The sequence below is a fragment of the Staurois parvus genome, unplaced genomic scaffold (assembly GCF_062004578.1).
Source record: "Staurois parvus isolate SC_StPar_1 unplaced genomic scaffold, SC_StPar_1.0 ptg000581l, whole genome shotgun sequence".
Taxonomy (NCBI): domain Eukaryota; kingdom Metazoa; phylum Chordata; class Amphibia; order Anura; family Ranidae; genus Staurois; species Staurois parvus.
In genome coordinates, this window is record NW_028318377.1 from 2,106,932 (window position 1) to 2,123,862 (window position 16,931).

General features: G+C 40.9%; 1 protein-coding gene across 2 annotated transcripts in view; it reads right to left on the bottom strand.

Annotated features, from left to right (window-relative positions):
* The window catches only part of TACC3 (transforming acidic coiled-coil containing protein 3), a 53,765-nt gene that overhangs the window by 27,305 nt on the left and 9,529 nt on the right, over positions 1–16,931 (bottom strand). Inside the window, exons 2-4 of one of the 2 annotated variants that reach the window (XM_089692271.1) lie at positions 10,383–10,545; positions 10,050–10,195; positions 1,099–2,202 (exon numbers count right to left, since the gene is read on the bottom strand). In XM_089692271.1, the coding sequence (XP_089548397.1) occupies positions 1,099–2,202; positions 10,050–10,195; positions 10,383–10,544 (1,412 nt within the window). In that variant the 5' untranslated portion in view covers position 10,545. Of the gene's footprint in view, positions 1–1,098; positions 2,206–10,049; positions 10,196–10,382; positions 10,546–16,931 lie in introns of both variants that reach the window. The other variant, XM_089692270.1, reaches the window with a different exon arrangement.

Genomic DNA, 16,931 nt, shown 5'->3' on the forward strand with positions numbered 1-16,931 from the left:
AGATTGGCAGCGTAGGAAGGGCAAGTATCGTCCATCTTTCCAAGTGATATTTTACACGTTTTAGCAAGAGTGGCTTAAAGCTGAACTCCCAGGGAAAACTAATCCTACCTTGTAGTTGGGCTGCCCAAACATTGCAATGATTAAATGCTTATGCCTAGGGTAACAGAATGCGCTCTCACCTTATCCCCACACCCGCAGTCTTATTCCCCTATGCACCAGTCACAGGTCCAATGACAGCAGTTACAATGCTGGACCCATAGCCTGCAACAGGACTCAGAGGTCCCGCAAGAATGTAGGGGGAAGAGGGGCTAGCTTCATCTGTGATCAGGTAAAGTGAAACATTTTTTTCTGGTACCCTAGACGAGCCTCTCAACCAGGGTAGCCAGGCACCCTGGGGTTCCTTGAGGTTTCTTCAAGAGGGCCTTGGCAAAATGTCTAAAAATTGCCCAAAACTTGCATATAAGCCTATAACTTGCATATGTGGTGGAACAAACCTGCCTTTTAGTTACACAAAGCCACAGGTTTTCATTGTGCACCATTACAACCTTCTAGCCACCGGCATCCTGACAACCAATCACATCAACTGATGAGGATGTCAGCTGGATGCACAGCATCCTTGTTTTCCCTTCCCCTTTCGGTCAGTGCTGGGGTCACATTAGCTCAGTTATGGATAAAAACTGAGGGAGAAGAGAAACACTGGCATACTAGTCAGTACCAGTGTGCAAAAGTGTATTTGCTTTGGAAGAATAAATCCCCTCTAATGTTGGGTGTCCTACATGTGTGGATGTTGCGGTTAGAATAGGTTTTTCACATTGTAGAATGGGGTGCCTCAGGACTGTCCATAATTTTAAAGGGTGCCTCAGAACTGTCCATAATTTTAAAGGGTGCCTTGACTGAAAAAAGGTTGAGAAACACTGCCCTAGACATAAATGAGCATTTAATCCTTGCAGTGCAAAAGCAGCTCCCCACAAGGGAGGTTTTTGTCTCACCTGGAGAATCCAGACTGCCCACCTTTTGTTTTGTTTCCAAATCAGGTAAATTGATAAAGTGGAAAATGAATCAAATACCAGAGTCCTCATGCTATAATATGGTACTTACTCCTCAGCTGGTTCAGATAATGTGGATTTACTGGCTTCATTATTTTCTACTGATGAGACAGTAGCTACACTTGCTGCTTCTGCTTGAATGTCCACTTTCTCCACATCTGGATCTTCACTTGTAATCTTGGGGGCTTTAGGTGAAGCAACCATTTTGGATCCCCCACATCCAAAAGGATTAAAATTGGGATCATCAAACTTATCCCAGTCAAAGTTGTAAGAAGCTTTAGGAGCAAGAACTTCATCTTCAGGTGGTTTTGGAGGATCCTGCTCCTTTGGCTTCTCAGGTACTGTTTCTTTGGCCACTGGTGGCTTCTTTGCTGAAGTTTTTACAGGTGGTCTCTTCCCCAGTTTTTTAGGTGGCGGCTTACGAGGGGCATCACTACCGCCAAAATCAAATTCAAGCTTCAATGGCTCCGCTTTATCACCTTCACCTTCTTCTGGGACAGGTTTTTTTGGAGAATTCTGCAGCTTTGAACTTCCAGTATTAAAAGGATCTATGGAATCAATCTGATCTGGATCAAAATTGTAGGACCCTTTTGGAACTGGTGGAGAGCTAGGAATATCAGCTTGTGCACCCTCACCTACACCCTCAGTAACAGCAGCTGGTATTGCATCGTCTATAGCATCAGCTCTACCACCTTCCTTCTCGGCTGGAAAGATATTCTTGTCTTCATCAAGAGTTGGATTTGATGACAAACTCTCCTGGACATCAGTGTTAACCATCAGAGGAACCGTGTCATCTAATCCAGATTTAGCAGAAGTATCTAAAACATTATCTCCTGGAGTAAACTGTACAATAACTGGAGAATCTGTTATATTTGGACTTGTTTTAAAAGTTGCTACATTTTCCATGACAATACCAGCACTATCAGTGGCCTCAGACAAGCCTTTAACTTCTAGATCAGCCAGAGAATCTGGGGCATTTGTTGGGTCACAATCTGGTTTCACAGGAGAATTCTGCATCATATTCATACTTTTGAATGGATTAATCTCATCCAATTTATCAAAGTCGATGTTATAGGCACCAATGCTTCTAAATAGGGTTTCATCTTCAGTGTGGGTTGGGGGATCTTTTGTGACAGCTGTGGCTTCTGGTATTACACTGCTGAGGCAAAAACATAAAAATAAATAGAAATTAAAGAAGCCCATACTTAAAATAACTAAAACATAGAAGAGGTCTTCATAACAAGGCAAGAAAAGAATGATTAAAGTGTTACTAAACCCACAAAAGTAAAAATCAGTCTGTATATGCAGTAAAGCATGCTTGTTATACACTCTGTGGATCCTAAGGGGATAATTCTCCATATTGTGTAAAAAGGCGGTTTAATCCTGTTTTCTCTGATCCTCCCCTTCTGTCCCCAATCCACCTGCTGATAGTACAAAGCTCTGGAAGTCACTCTGCACATGCTCAGTTTGGAGTGTATTGCTAGAGAGTATTTTTGGGAGGGTGCATGTGATCAGCACAGGGCCAGTGCTGTCCAGACAGAGGGTCAAGGGTTATGCAGCCTCAAAGGACAGTCAGAGGGGAATGAAAACTCCTCCTACATGATTAAAGAAAAAAAAAGGGACAGCGCAGGTGAGAACATCACTGGACCCTGGGACAGGTAAGTGTGCTTATTGAAAGTCAGCAGCTACAGTTTTTGTAGCTGCTGACTTTTATTAAACACAAAAACAGCTGGAACTCCGCTTTAAATAGTACTTAAGCTGAAGCTAAATCCACCTATGCCAACCAAAGTGTATCTTCCAAGTTTGACAGTCTGGGGCTGTTTTTCAAATTACTACTACATGGTCTAAACACAAAAAAAGATCGAATTTATATAGCACTGTATTACGAGCCAAACATGGCCTCTGGATCTTTGATCCAAGCCTAGCCTGGTTTGCTGGAGACTTGCTATATACTAGGATTGTTGTATCCCGAGACTATGTGGACCATTACACCAAGAGAATAGACCGGCACAAATCCAGGCTCAATGGGCCCTTTGGGACTGACCATTTTTATCTTCTCAACTGCAGCCTCTCTACTGTATGACAGGTGTTATCAGTTTGTCTTTGATGGTCATAACATAGCAAAAACCTCAATTAAAAAATTAAATAGTCTAAAAAGGATTAACGCTGATGTGTAGGCAACTTGTGGGGCTTGCCAAGTACATGACTGGGCCTTTTAGTTGCATACATTTCACTTTATATAGTTGCATGGATTTCAGTGAAAACCATGGACCTATATCCAGAATTTGTTTAACCAATATATACCTAAAGGTCATGGATTTTTGTCTACCTATAGTTCAGCTTAAATAATGTAAAGGACTTAACACATACTGATAGAGTTTGGGATGTTACATCTCTTAGGCTCTGTTCACACTTGTGACTCAAAGTGGCACAATTCCAGCACACCTTTGGAGTGACTGATGTGACTTTACACTCTCTGGCACTCAAGTCGCATCACAGTAATGCAATAAGACACATAGATCCAAACAGGTGCCATTCAAAACAATGGACTGACTGGTCATGTGACCGTCCAAAAGTGTTAAGCCTTAAAGAAATCTGAGCAAATTGTTTATTTCCCCATACTCGTTTCGGTCTAGGGGCTCTGACAGTAAAGATATACTTACCCAATCAACCAATCCTCTGAGCATAAGAACGGTCCCTGCCACTCCTGCCCCCCGCACACTGGCAGTCTTGTGAAAGGACTGTTCCTGACGTCATCACGCCCATAGACCAGCTCCGGACATGAGGACGGCAGGAACAGTCCACCGCTGGACATCAGGCAGCACGGTTTTCCAGAGGATGGGGAAGGTACAGCTTCTCCCTGAGCCCTTGGACAAAATGAGCAGTTAATCCCTGCAATTTGGGCACAGCCCCACTGCATGGAAATAAAAAAAAAAAAACATTTTTTTACTGGAGTTCTGCTTTAACAGATTTTAGATATGGACAAATGACAGCAAATTAAACATGTCTCACCACTTGGAGAACCCCAAGCGAGATCTCTACAGCCAACTCCAAATGCCACCCAACTGCCACAGCCATCACAAGGAAATCTTACTGAAGCATTTATTTTCTTCCCCCTTATGAAGAAAATGAATACAAGGGCCAAGATGCTTCCACTGCTCAATTTTAAAGTATGTGCAAGCTTCAGGACTGTTCAGTCCCAGTTAGAACAAGTCAACAGTTAATCAAGTCAATGTCTCCTGATCTCCATGGCAGGAACCAGCTTTATGGACGCTTTCCCTTTTCAGGGCTTTGAAGGGATAGTCTAACGGGAAACATATGCCTTACCAATTAAAACCCCCGAAATTACATCCAGTCACGCTTTCTATCTATTCACAAAATTTGTATTTACTACGCTTTACACCTACACAAGCTTTTTGTATCATAACTGGTGGCAACTGTCAGAACTCTGCTGTTTAATGTAAACTACAGCAAAGCCGCTTCTTACTTTCAATGTAAATTAACTTTACTAGGACCCACTGTGTTTAAGAACAAAATGCAAAGTGGGTCAAAATGAGGCCGAATGTCACCAATATTACACCACTGAAGTAAACAGACGTGTGTTGGCATGCACATCAAAACAAAAAAGAAAAAAAAACCTCAACAAAAGATGTCAGGAAAGATGATGTGGCCTTGTAGTATATGTAGACAGGCCAAACAACATTTAGCTGATCAAGGATTAGATTTTCCAGGGAGAAAAAAAAAAAAAAAAAAAAGCCTAAACTCCACACTCCCAATTTAGACCTGGGTTATACAATAGCTATAGAAAAGAATCACCTCCCTTTAAAATAATCACATTTTGTTGCTTTTCAGCTTGAAATTACAGTTTTGTGTTATCCAGTGCAACTTATAACATCCAAGTGAAAGATATAACACTAACATATCAACAAAAAAAAAAAAAAAAAGAACACAAAAAAAACTAAAATCAAAAACAGAATCACCAAGTTGGAAAGTATTCCTCCCCCCTTGTGTCAGTATTTTGTGGAACCTCCCTTTTTCCTTTAATTCCAGCCTATAATCTGTTGGGATATGTATCTACTAACTTTGCAATATTTGACCACTCCTCTGCAGAACTGCTCAAGTTCAGTTAAATTTGATGGTGACCGTTTGTGGACTGCAGTCTTCATCATTCCACAGATTATCAATGTGGTTAAAGGTTGGGCTCTGACTATTCCATGGAAGGACATTCAACTTTTTCCCCTTCAACCACTGTGTGTCCATTTTGGCTGTGTGCTTTGGGTCATTGTCATGTTGGAAGGTAAACCTTCTTCCCATTGACAACTTTCTGGCAGGGGGCAGGAGATTTTCCCCATCCATTTTTCCTTCTGCCCTGACGAGTTCTCCTGTCCCTGCTGAAGAGAAACCCCCCATAACAGGACATTACCACCTCCATGCTTTACTGTGGGAATATTGTTGTTTGGATGGTGAGCTATACTGGATATCCTCCAGACACATTTAGTGTTGAGGCCAAATCATTCAATTTTAGTCTCATCTGACCAGAACACCTTTTTACATTGGGCCTGAGTCTTCAACTTGTGTTTTGGTAAAGCTCAGTCTTGAATGCATGTGGCTTTTCTTGGAGTGGCTTTTTTCTTGCAACCCTCCCACACAAGCCACATTTTTTGGAGACTTTGTGATATTGTGGTCACATGCCTACAATGACCACTCTGTCAAATTCCTGCAACTGCTTCAGAGTTGCTGTAGGCCTCTTGATCTGACCAGATCCCTCAGGGCTCTCATCCAGTTTGGAGCGACGTCCTGATCCAGGGAGGGTCTGTGTTGTATCAAATACCTTCCTCTTACTAAGACTTCACTGAGATTCTAGGCATTGATAAAGCCTTTGAAATTATTTGTTATCAATCTCCTGACTTGTGCCTGTCAACAACTTTATCCCAAAGCTCTTTTGACATTGCCTTGCCACCTATAGTTTATAGTTTGCATCAGTTGCACTACCAGGGACTGAAATGCTCCAGCAAAGCTCTTTTTATACTAAGCTAATCAAAATGACCACAGCGGATGACAGTTTAGCCACCTTCCGCTCGCCATATAGTACAATGATGGGCACAAGATGGTTCTCCTTCTGATAGGACGTCATGTGACATCCTTCCATTCTCACCGCGCATGCGCGGCTCAGGGAGCGCGCAGCACGGCAATCGCCAGTGCGCTGTGTCCCTCGGACACAGCGATCACGGAAAGAGCCGAAGATGTTGGCTCAGTCATGTGATCAGCTGTGTCCAATCACAGCTCATCACAGGTAAACATGGAAATGCCGGTTATCGGCATTTCTCTCCTCTCGAGCTGTCACACTGACAGCTCGAGAGGTGAGGAGAGCCGGTAATCAGCTTTCCGCAGAGGGGACATGTACACTGATCATCAGGGCACTGATGATCAGTGAGCCCTGATGATCAGTGTGGCCCCAGAAGTGCCACCTGTCAGTGTCCATCAGTGCCAGCAGTAAGTGCTCATCAGTGCCAAATATCAGTGCCTACCAGTGCACATCAATGACACATATCAGTGCCCATCTGAGCTGCCTTTCAATGTCACCCATCACTGCCAGTCAGTGCCACCTATCAATGCTGCCAGTCAGTGCCATCTGTCAGTGTCATGTATCAGTGCTGCCTCTCAGTGCCCATCAGTGATGCCTGTCAATGCCCATAAGTGCAACCTACGAGTGCCTCCTCATCAGTGCAGCCTATCAGTGGCCATCACTGCAGCCTCATTAGCGCACATCAGTGAAGGAAAAAAATCACTTATTTACAAAATTGTATAACAAAAACTATGAAAAAACATTTTTTTTTTCAAAATTTTCAGTGGTTTTTGGTTTAAGAAAAAATAAAAATCCCAGAGGTGATTAAATACCACCAAAAGAAAGCTCTGTCTCAAAAAAATGATAAAAATTTCATATGGGTACAGTGTTGCATGACCGCACAATTGTCATTCAAGTGTGACAGCGCTGAAAGCTGGAAATTGGCCTGGGCAGGAAGGGGGTATAAGTGCCCTGTAGGCTAGTGGTTAAAGTCAAATGGCTTTCTGTGCCATTGACAAGGTGATTAGCTACAAGTCATTGTTAGGAGTGGGTGACCCCCTTTTCCAATTCAGTGATTCTGCTTTTGAATTTTGTTACTTTTTTGTGACACTTTGGTGTTACATCTTTCACTCGGATGTTAAAAGTTGCACTAAATACAGCTGAATAAAATAAAAACTGTCTTTACTGCAAGCTGCAAAGCAACAAAATGTTATTTTAAAAAGTTAATGTAATTTTTTTTTCTTGGGGGGGGGGGGGGGGGAGGGATTCTTTTCTCTATCTACTGAGGATTTCCTATCCAGTGATGAGACATTCAGTTCTTACCATTTTAAAGAGAAATTGCAATTCTCCTTGCTTTATCTGGATTTGATTTTAGACTGTTGGTAACAAAAAAAAAAAAAGTTCCCCTTGCAGTTATATTCTTTATGAAATTCAATAGTCTGCATTTGTCAATCCCACAACAGCCCCCACACCAGATGTCTCATCTATTTTATACTTCCTAAACCTATAATTTGACCTCACCAGCTAAGTCTACTTCCAACTGCAGAACCTTGAATTACTGTATGGTTTTTTCACCCACCCATTGTTTAAACCCTATGCTGTGATACCATGTGTCAAACTTCCCTCAGTACTTTAGCTGAACTTAAAGCAAATAAAAGTAATGTTGGCCAATTAAAGCAGAAGTAGTATTGAAAATATAAATATGTACACATACATATACACACACACACATAATATTAATTATACACACGCACTCTCTAACGTGCCCTTCTCTGACTGCTGCAGATTTGTTACACATCTTGCTTTTGCCCAGATCTATCAGCACCGGACCTCCTGCACGGAGCTTACCTTTGGCTGCAGTATACTCAGCGCATGGAGAACTGTTGGTCACTTGCTTGGCACCTCAAAGCTTTGCAATCTTTTTAACAAATGCAAGGCACTCCTATTGGGAGGTGTGAATGAACCTCAGCCTACCTTTTCCCTAAATACAGGGCACCTTGCATTTGTTAGAAAGAAAAGCTTTTTATGAATAGATGTGCCAAGCACGTTATCAAGAGTGACCAGTTTACTGAGCATTCTGCAGATGGAACAAGTCTCAGCACCACACATTTGGCACCACACATTTGGCACCAACAGGAGACTGCTAGCCCAGAGAGGGAGAAGAAAAAAATAAAAACAAACAGACCTCACACCAACAATGCAAGCCTATTGCTCCTCCATTATCCTATCAAAAGGTGGGGGTGGAACGGGTGTCCTTGATCAAACACCACTACTGCAGGAGGTATTCTTTCCAATACGGTGTTTAGCCACCTTCTACAATCCACAACATAGAAAAAAAATGCAGACGTTTACAAAAGGGTGACGTGTCAACATTATGTCAGGCAAAATGGGATCTGGAATAACCATTACGTCATTTTAAGCAGCCAGTCATGCATAGCCGACTCCTGTTCATAATCCTCAAGAGTATAACTGCAGGCAGGAAGATAATCTTATTGTTCAAGTGAATTGGTCAGGTATTTTTACCTCTGAAAAGACCCTACAAAAGAGCAGACATCAAGGTATTCATGACATTTGTTCACAACCGAGGGCAATCTCACTGTTACCCAGAGATTGGCTTCTGACAACTCAATGGCCAAGAAGATTGTCCTCCAGCAGGGGAGAGGCATGGCTGCAAACGTCAGGATGGTTGTGCCTATTCCTAACAGAGCGACACCTTCCTGGCCAATAAGGGAACAGGACTTTACAACATTTAACCACTTGTCTGCCAGCGCTGTTTTAATAGTGGCTGGTAGACCAGGATTTTAAACAACAGTTGGGACTGTTTACATTGGTAAAGCAAGTGATGGGCAGGGACATCTACATAACAAACAACTGCGCTACACATCACAAAAAAACAAAGTGAGGAATAAAATTCTAAAGTCATTAGGGTTCGTTCACACGTGACTTTATTTTTACTGCCTGCCAAACGCCCCTATAGCATTTGACAGGCGTTTGGGAAGCGGTTTTAACACTCCTCAAACACTCCCCAAATGCCCTATGCTCAGTTTTGAGGTGTTTACCAAGTGTTAAACCTGCACCACAAACGCCTATAACAAAGTTAAATGGTAATATCGCTCTGCAAACACCTTGCAACCGCCTGCCAGGCATTTGAGTGGCACCATAGACTTGAATGGGAGGCTTAAACTCCTGACTTGACATGAGAAGTTAGTTTTGCTGTGACACAACGTTAACGCTTCAGTGTGAAAAGCCCATGTGCAGAATTTTCATAGGCGTTTGAGAAGCGTTAAAGACGCTTCCGCAAACGCTTGTCAGACACCTGCTGACAAAGCTAGTGTGAACTGAGCCTTAATCATGATTAACCTTCAAAAGGTGACTTTTATGGGCAATTATTGAATTATGACGGTTTCAAGGCATGCGCAATTTTATGGCCCAACATACCAGGTACACATTATAAACCTTAATTTTATAATAATAAAAAAAAATATATATATATATAAAAAATTGTGGTTTATCACTATAATCACACTAATATATATATATTTCACACAGTTTTCAGGGGTTGGGGGGGGGAGTTTGTAGCTATTCAGGCCTAAAATGGCCTTATGACACATGTCTGCAAAAACTAAAAAAAAAAAAGTAGTTCAGATGTCTGACCTGTCCACGTTAAGCCCACCCACATGATTTCTTGTCTTCAAATAAAACATTTTAATCCAAGTAACACATACATAAAATACATTACAATACAGCCAATGACAACCTGCTGTAGAACTACAAGTCTCAGTAGTTTAGCTGACAGGTTAGTTTGTAGCTCCACAATAGCGGGAATCTCCTGGATACCTATGGCTGATCAAATACCAAGAGACTTTGAGGAATATTGGAAGAGCTTTTGATGAAGAGCTTTTGATGACAGCAGAACAATGACATTTCCAGACGTTTACCTAGAAGTAACAGCTGCAGACAGATGAAGCTGCTCCAGCGCCTGTGTACAGTCCTCCAGCAAGAAGAGATTCTCAGGTTTTGAGCCTGGAGTGGGGCTTACAATCCTGTGAGTCTGAGGGTCCCGCATTGGAGTCTGGAAAGTGACCTGGAAGGCAGAATGATGCATTGACTACCAACAGCACATGTGTGACTAACGGTTTCCTGGGCTGAGAGCCGACCTCTCCCAGCTCAGAAAACTTCATTCACTCCAAGAAAAGTTTGTGCTACACGCCTACAGTTACAGCCCTGAAATCATGGCGTGTCAAAGAATAGACGTCACATACAGAAAGTACCTTCATGCTCTTGCTGGTGCTTTTGGGAGGAAGATTATCTTTCTGTGAAGGACGCAGGATGGAGGGTCTGCCGGTAGGCTGAGGAGGGGTAAACAGGAAGTCACACGACTCAGATGTTATGTCGATTGGGAGATTTTCATCATTTACAGCTTGCAGATTCATTCTAGAGTGGAAAAGAATGACACACCAGCATGATTCTGGGTGGTGGAAGCCAGCTATAAAACCACACAAAGAAGTGACCAAAACACAGCCAGCGGGGAGGGTCACTACACAGCGAGGATAGTCAAACGTGTATGCATGTTACAGGGTAGAGGTGTAATAAAACATAACAAATCTGGGGGGGGGTTGGTTACACTTCAAAAAGCAGATTTCAGATGCCATTCTAAAAAGGTAGGTAAAGCACAAGTTCATCTTAAAGGTGACGTCAGGCTGGTATCTCAATTGGGTGTCCCAGTAGGATTAAATGCTCCACTTTTTTTTTTAATACCATTATTATTATACAGGATTTATATAGCGCCAACAGTTTGCTCAGAGCTTTACAATATAACAGGAGACAATACAGCAACAATACAGTTCAATACAAGAGGGATAGGAGGGCCCTGCTCCTTGGAGCTTACAATCTAGGAGAGTATACAGTATAAGCAGCCATTGACTTCATTCACTTTTCTTGAAGCGAATGAAGTTTTCTGAGCTGAGCACAGGCTTTTGGTTATTTATTTCAGGTACTTCTATAGCGCTGTCAATGTTACGCAGTGCTTTACACATATATATCAGGGTGGATAAAAATCGATTAAAAAATAAATAAATAATAAATATAAAAAAAAAAAAAAAAAAAAAACGGATTTGTTTTATTTAAATCGGATTTTTTTAAATAAAATGCTTTTTGAGGAAAATATATTACCATCCAAAGGTTATTCCATCATGAAATAAAGATTAGTTTTTTAATTATGTAGAATAAGGCTGTATAAGTTTAATTTTTTTGGTAAATAAATTCCATGAATCCATTCACAATGTCATGCTCTTCCAGAGGTTTTTGTAAGATTATTGGGCAGTTTCTCTGCCTACAAGATATTATCACAGATGTCGGTTTACTTTTGCAGTTCTCAAAACTGAATTTGACTCAGCGGAGATCACATGCCTCTTCTTCACAGCAAAAATGTTATAACATGAACAGAGTTAAGAAAAAGACCTTAATCCTAACTTCTACAAACCTATGAATACAGAATCAACCCCTTCACTGCCAAGGTGCAAGAAGTTCAGTGAATAGAATAGAAACAATATTTTTCTGATTGTTTGGAGTGGAATAGATCTGCACAAGAAGAAAGTGAAACTAAGTGTGAGGAGGAGGAAGGGGCTGACAGTGCGAGGAGGGAGGGGCTGACAGTGCGAGGAGGGAGGGGCTGACAGTGCGAGGAGGGAGGGGCTGACAGTGCGAGGAGGGAGGGGCTGACAGTGCGAGGAGGGAGGGGCTGACAGTGCGAGGAGGGAGGGGCTGACAGTCTAAGTTTCTTAAAATATATATATTTTGTTTAGCCAAATTAGTTAACAAACATGGATGTTTAAGCAAATCACATATGCTGGAATATTATTGTTTCAGTTGAATAAATCTATTTAAATTGTTATTTATTGTTATGAAGGGAATGATTATTTTTCGCCTTCCTAAGTACAACAGAAAAGTTGTCCAAATATGAATGATTAACCTATTAAACTGGGGATAAAAAACTAATATGAAAAAAGTTGTTATTCTAAAAATCTTCATTTACTTGCATTTTAAAGTTATACCAGCAAGAATTAGTCTTTATGTAGAAAACTAGGATTTAAATCAAGCCTTACTGACTAGTGATTTAAATCAAATCCACCCTGATATATTTTGTACATTCCCATCAGTTCCTAACCCTCAAGGGGTGTACAATCTAAGGTCCCTAACTCACATTCATACATACACATACTAGGGCCAATTTAGACAGGAGCCAATTCACCTACCAGCATGTCTTTGGAGTGTGGGAGGAAACCCATGCAAGCACAGGGAGAACATGCAAACTCCAGGCAGGAGGCACCATGGTTGGGAATCAAACCCATGGCCCATTTACTGCAAGGCAAACGTGCTAACCACTAAGCCCAGTTTTGTTAGGAGAGAAGTAGGGCCAAAGCGTTTTAGGCCACACTTCTCCTATGGGTGACCGGAGCGCACTTCGTTTTGCACTCCTGTGATCCAGATTCAGCTGAGGGCTGAAGTCCGCTGACATCACTCAGCTGGTTCAAGCTCTGGTGGAATCCTGACTTTAACCACTTGCCTACCAGCACTTTCACCCCCTTCCTGCCCAGGCCAATCTTCAGCTTTCAGTGCTGTCGCACTTTTGAATGACTATTGTGCGATCATGCAACACTGTACCCAAATGAAATTTTGATCTTTTCTTGAGACATCTAGAGCTTTCATTTGGTGATATTTAATCAGCTCTGGGTTTATTTTTTACTAAACAAACGTTCTTAGTTTGTTAATGAATTTTGCAAACAGGTCATTTTTTTCCTTCACTGATGGGTACTGATGAGGCGGCACTGATGGACAATGACTGGCAGCACTGATGTCCATGTACAGTTGCCGATTATCCGCTGTCCTCATGCTGTCACAGGGTGAAGGAAAGTGCAGCCGATAACCAGCAACTGTATTTACATTATGGTCCGCTGTGTCATTGGACACAGCTGATCGGGTGGTAAAATGGCGCTGTGATTGGGCCTTTTACCATGTCATGTGATTAGCTGTGTCCAAAGGACACTGAGATCACAGAGATTGCTGGGGACACATTCTGGGAAAATGTCATACGACACCCTCCCAGAATTAGATGACCGCACTGTAGCCTTCATTTGGCTATAGCACGGTGGTCAAGTGGTTATTGTCAGGATCCACTCAGATGCCTGACTGGCATTGCCTCTCAGAGTGCCACAGAACCTGAGCCAGCCGCTTCCAGCCTCTTGTCCCCTCCACAGCCTGGTGATCTAGTGAGCACTGGAGCACCAGAGCAAAGAGTCGGTGACTGAAAGTTACCAGCTCTCTGCTCACTGAAGACTGAGAACTGAGCGATCAGTAATCTTTGAGCACTCTGTTCTCAGACTTCAAAGTGGCGGAGGGCAGATGCAGCATCATTTTGATCCACCTAGGAAGATATTAATGTATTTACCAAAATCCTATACTTCACTTTTAAAAGTGAAATCACCTTTACAAAAAACTTTAAAAAAAAAAAGGGCTGCCTGGAGTCAGTTTTTCATTCAACCCAACGGGCTGAACGAAAAAAGAAAAAAAAACCCCGACAGATCGCTGTAGCAACACGAGCTATGTTAGTACAGTTCCCTTCCCCCCGCTATGCCATTGTGCTCTGACTGGGGGACACCCCCCATCCCCTTACCACCAGAACACACCAATCAGTGCTTGCAGCCATTGGCCAATTTTCAGTCTGCGTATACCCAGCTTAAAACTGGCTACAGATGGATTGAAATTTGGTTGGTTCGTCAGGGATCGGAGGAATTTTGATCCATCTATGGCCATTCCTGTTCGATAGCAGTCGATCTAAAGACCAACTGCTCTTGAACAGGCTTGTTGGAAAATTTTGCTTCGATCAGGGCTGCCACACTGATCAGTGTATTCTGACGGTCAGGGAATCCCTACTGTCAGAACACAATAACTCAGAGAGGATTCCCCAATCCAACTCAATTGTGTGGCTGATCAAAAAAAAACACTATCCATCGATGGCCAGCTTAAAGAGGTAGTAAACCACATCCAGAAAAGAAAAGCAAAGCAAACCCCTGCAAGGTAAAGGCATAATGTGCTATTCTGCATTGCATACTAGCACATTATGAAGGACTTGCCTTGAAACAAAGCCCTCCAGCAGAGCGTCGTCACGGCTCCCCAGGTCTTCTATCCTCAACTGGTCCTCCTTCCGGGTATGCAGGCTCTGGCTGGCTGACTGGCCGAGCAGGATTCCCAGGCCAAGACAGTGCTCTGAAGGAACGACACGTATACGCCGTTCCTTCATAGTGCATGCACCGGCTATTAAAAAGGGCCAATATCTCCTAAACTGTGTTTAGCAGATATTAATTTCACCTACAGGTAAGCTTTATTATAAGCTTGCCTGTAGGTAAAGTTATTAAAGAAGTGCTTACTACCACTTTTTAAAGAAGAAAGAAAAAAAAAAAGAAGAAAAGAAAAGAAGAAAGAAGAAAAAAAAAAAAAAAAAGAAGAAAAGAAAAGAAGAAAGAAGAAAAAAAAAAAAAAAAAAGAAGAAAAGAAAAGAAGAAAGAAGAAAAAAAAAAAAAAAAGAAGAAAAGAAAAGAAGAAAGAAGAAAAAAAAAAAAAAAAGAAGAAAAGAAAAGAAGAAAGAAGAAAAAAAAAAAAAAAAGAAGAAAAGAAAAGAAGAAAGAAGAAAAAAAAAAAAAGAAGAAAAGAAAAGAAGAAAGAAGAAAAAAAAAAAAAAAAAGAAGAAAAGAAAAGAAGAAAGAAGAAAAAAAAAAAGAAAGAAGAAAAAAAAAAAGAAAGAAGAAAGAAGAGAAAAGAAAAAAAAGAAGAAAGAAGAAAGAAGAAAGAAGAAAAGAAGAAGAGAAAAGAAAAGAAGAAGAGAAAAGAAAAGAAGAAGAGAAAAGAAAAGAAGAAGAGAAAAGAAAAGAAGAAGAGAAAAAGAAGAGAAAAAGAAGAGAAAAAGAAAAGAAAAAGAAGAGAAAAAGAAAAGAAAAAGAAGAGAAAAAGAAAAGAAAAAGAAGAGAAAAAGAAGAGAAAAAGAAGAGAAAAAGAAGAGAAAAAGAAAAGAAAAAGAAGAGAAAAGAAGGAAGGAAAGAAGAGAAAAGAAGGAAGGAAAGAAGAGAAAAGAAGGAAGGAAAGAAGAGAAAAGAAGGAAGGAAAGAAGAGAAAAGAAGGAAGGAAAGAAGAGAAAAGAAGGAAGGAAAGAAGAGAAAAGAAGGAAGGAAAGAAGAGAAAAGAAGGAAGAAAAGAAGGAAGGAAAGAAGAGAAAAGAAGGAAGGAAAGAAGAGAAAAGAAGGAAGGAAAGAAGAGAAAAGAAGGAAGGAAAGAAGAGAAAAGAAGGAAGAAAAGAAGAGAAAAGAAGGAAGGAAAGAAGAGAAAAGAAGGAAGGAAAGAAGAGAAAAGAAGGAAGGAAAGAAGAGAAAAGAAGGAAGAAAAGAAGAGAAAAGAAGGAAGGAAAGAAGAGAAAAGAAGGAAGAAAAGAAGAGAAAAGAAGGAAGGAAAGAAGAGAAAAGAAGGAAGGAAAGAAGAGAAAAGAAGAAAAGGAAAGAAGAAAAGAAGGAAGGAAAGAAGAGAAAAGAAGAAAAGGAAAGAAGAAAAGAAGGAAGGAAAGAAGAAAAGAAGGAAGGAAAGAAGAGAAAAGAAGGAAGGAAAGAAGAAAAGAAGGAAGGAAAGAAGAAAAGAAGGAAGGAAAGAAGAAAAGAAAGAAAGAAAGAAGAAAGAAAGAAGAAAAGGAAAGAAAAGGAAAGAAGAAAAGAAAGAAGAAAAGAAAGGAGAAAAGAAAGGAGAAAAGAAAGGAAAGGAGAAAAGGAAGGAAAGGAGAAAAGAAAGAAAGAAGAAAAGGAAAGAAGAAAAGAAGGAAGGAAAGAAGAAAAGAAAGAAGAAAAGAAGAAAAGGAAAGAAAGAAGGAAAGAAGAAAAGAAGGAAAGGAGAAAAGGAGAAAAGGAGAAAAGGAGAAAAGGAGAAAAGGAGAAAAGGAGAAAAGGAGAAAAGGAGAAAAGGAGAAAAGGAGAAAAGGAGAAAAGGAGAAAAGGAGAAAAGGAGAAAAGGAGAAAAGGAGAAAAGGAGAAAAGGAGAAAAGGAGAAAAGGAGAAAAGAAGGAAAGAAGGAAAGAAGGAAAGAAGGAAAGAAGAAAAGAAGAAAAGAAGAAAAGGAAAGAAAGAAGGAAAGAAAGAAGGAAAGAAAGAAGGAAAGAAAGAAGGAAAGAAAGAAGGAAAGAAAGAAGGAAAGAAAGAAGGAAAGAAAGAAGGAAAGAAAGAAGGAAAGAAAGAAGGAAAGAAAGAAGGAAAGAAAGAAAGAAGGTACTTGCACACCGTTCTGATGATCCAAATCAGATTCCTGGCAGGAAATTCCTGCGTAAAAACACAAGGATGGGCTGTATAGTGAACGCACATAAAACTTTTGGATTTTCTCGGGGTGTCAAACATGTGTGTCTATTTGCAGGGCTAGAATTTTCCATAGAAAACCTGCCCTATAGGCAAAACTTTAGAAGTCTGGATATCAAATTGCCAGTGAGGCTGCCCACTTCTCTATAGAAGAGAAGATATTTGGGCCTAGCTGGAAGTTAAGTCTCCTCTATGTCACCTCTAGATGTTTACGGCCAGACATGAAACAAGACAAAGGCAGCATGTTCTCGGGAATAAAGTTCTTCTGTTATCAGGATTGTTGACGTGGTCCCTTACATATGACTTGTGAAGCAGAGGTTGCAAGCATATTCTCAAGGAAAGCACCAAAATCAATCTCAAATTTAAATTTAGCACAGACTTCTCTCAGGAATTCAATCCCAATCTGAGTGGCCTGGTGATTTCCTGTCCTCAGGATGA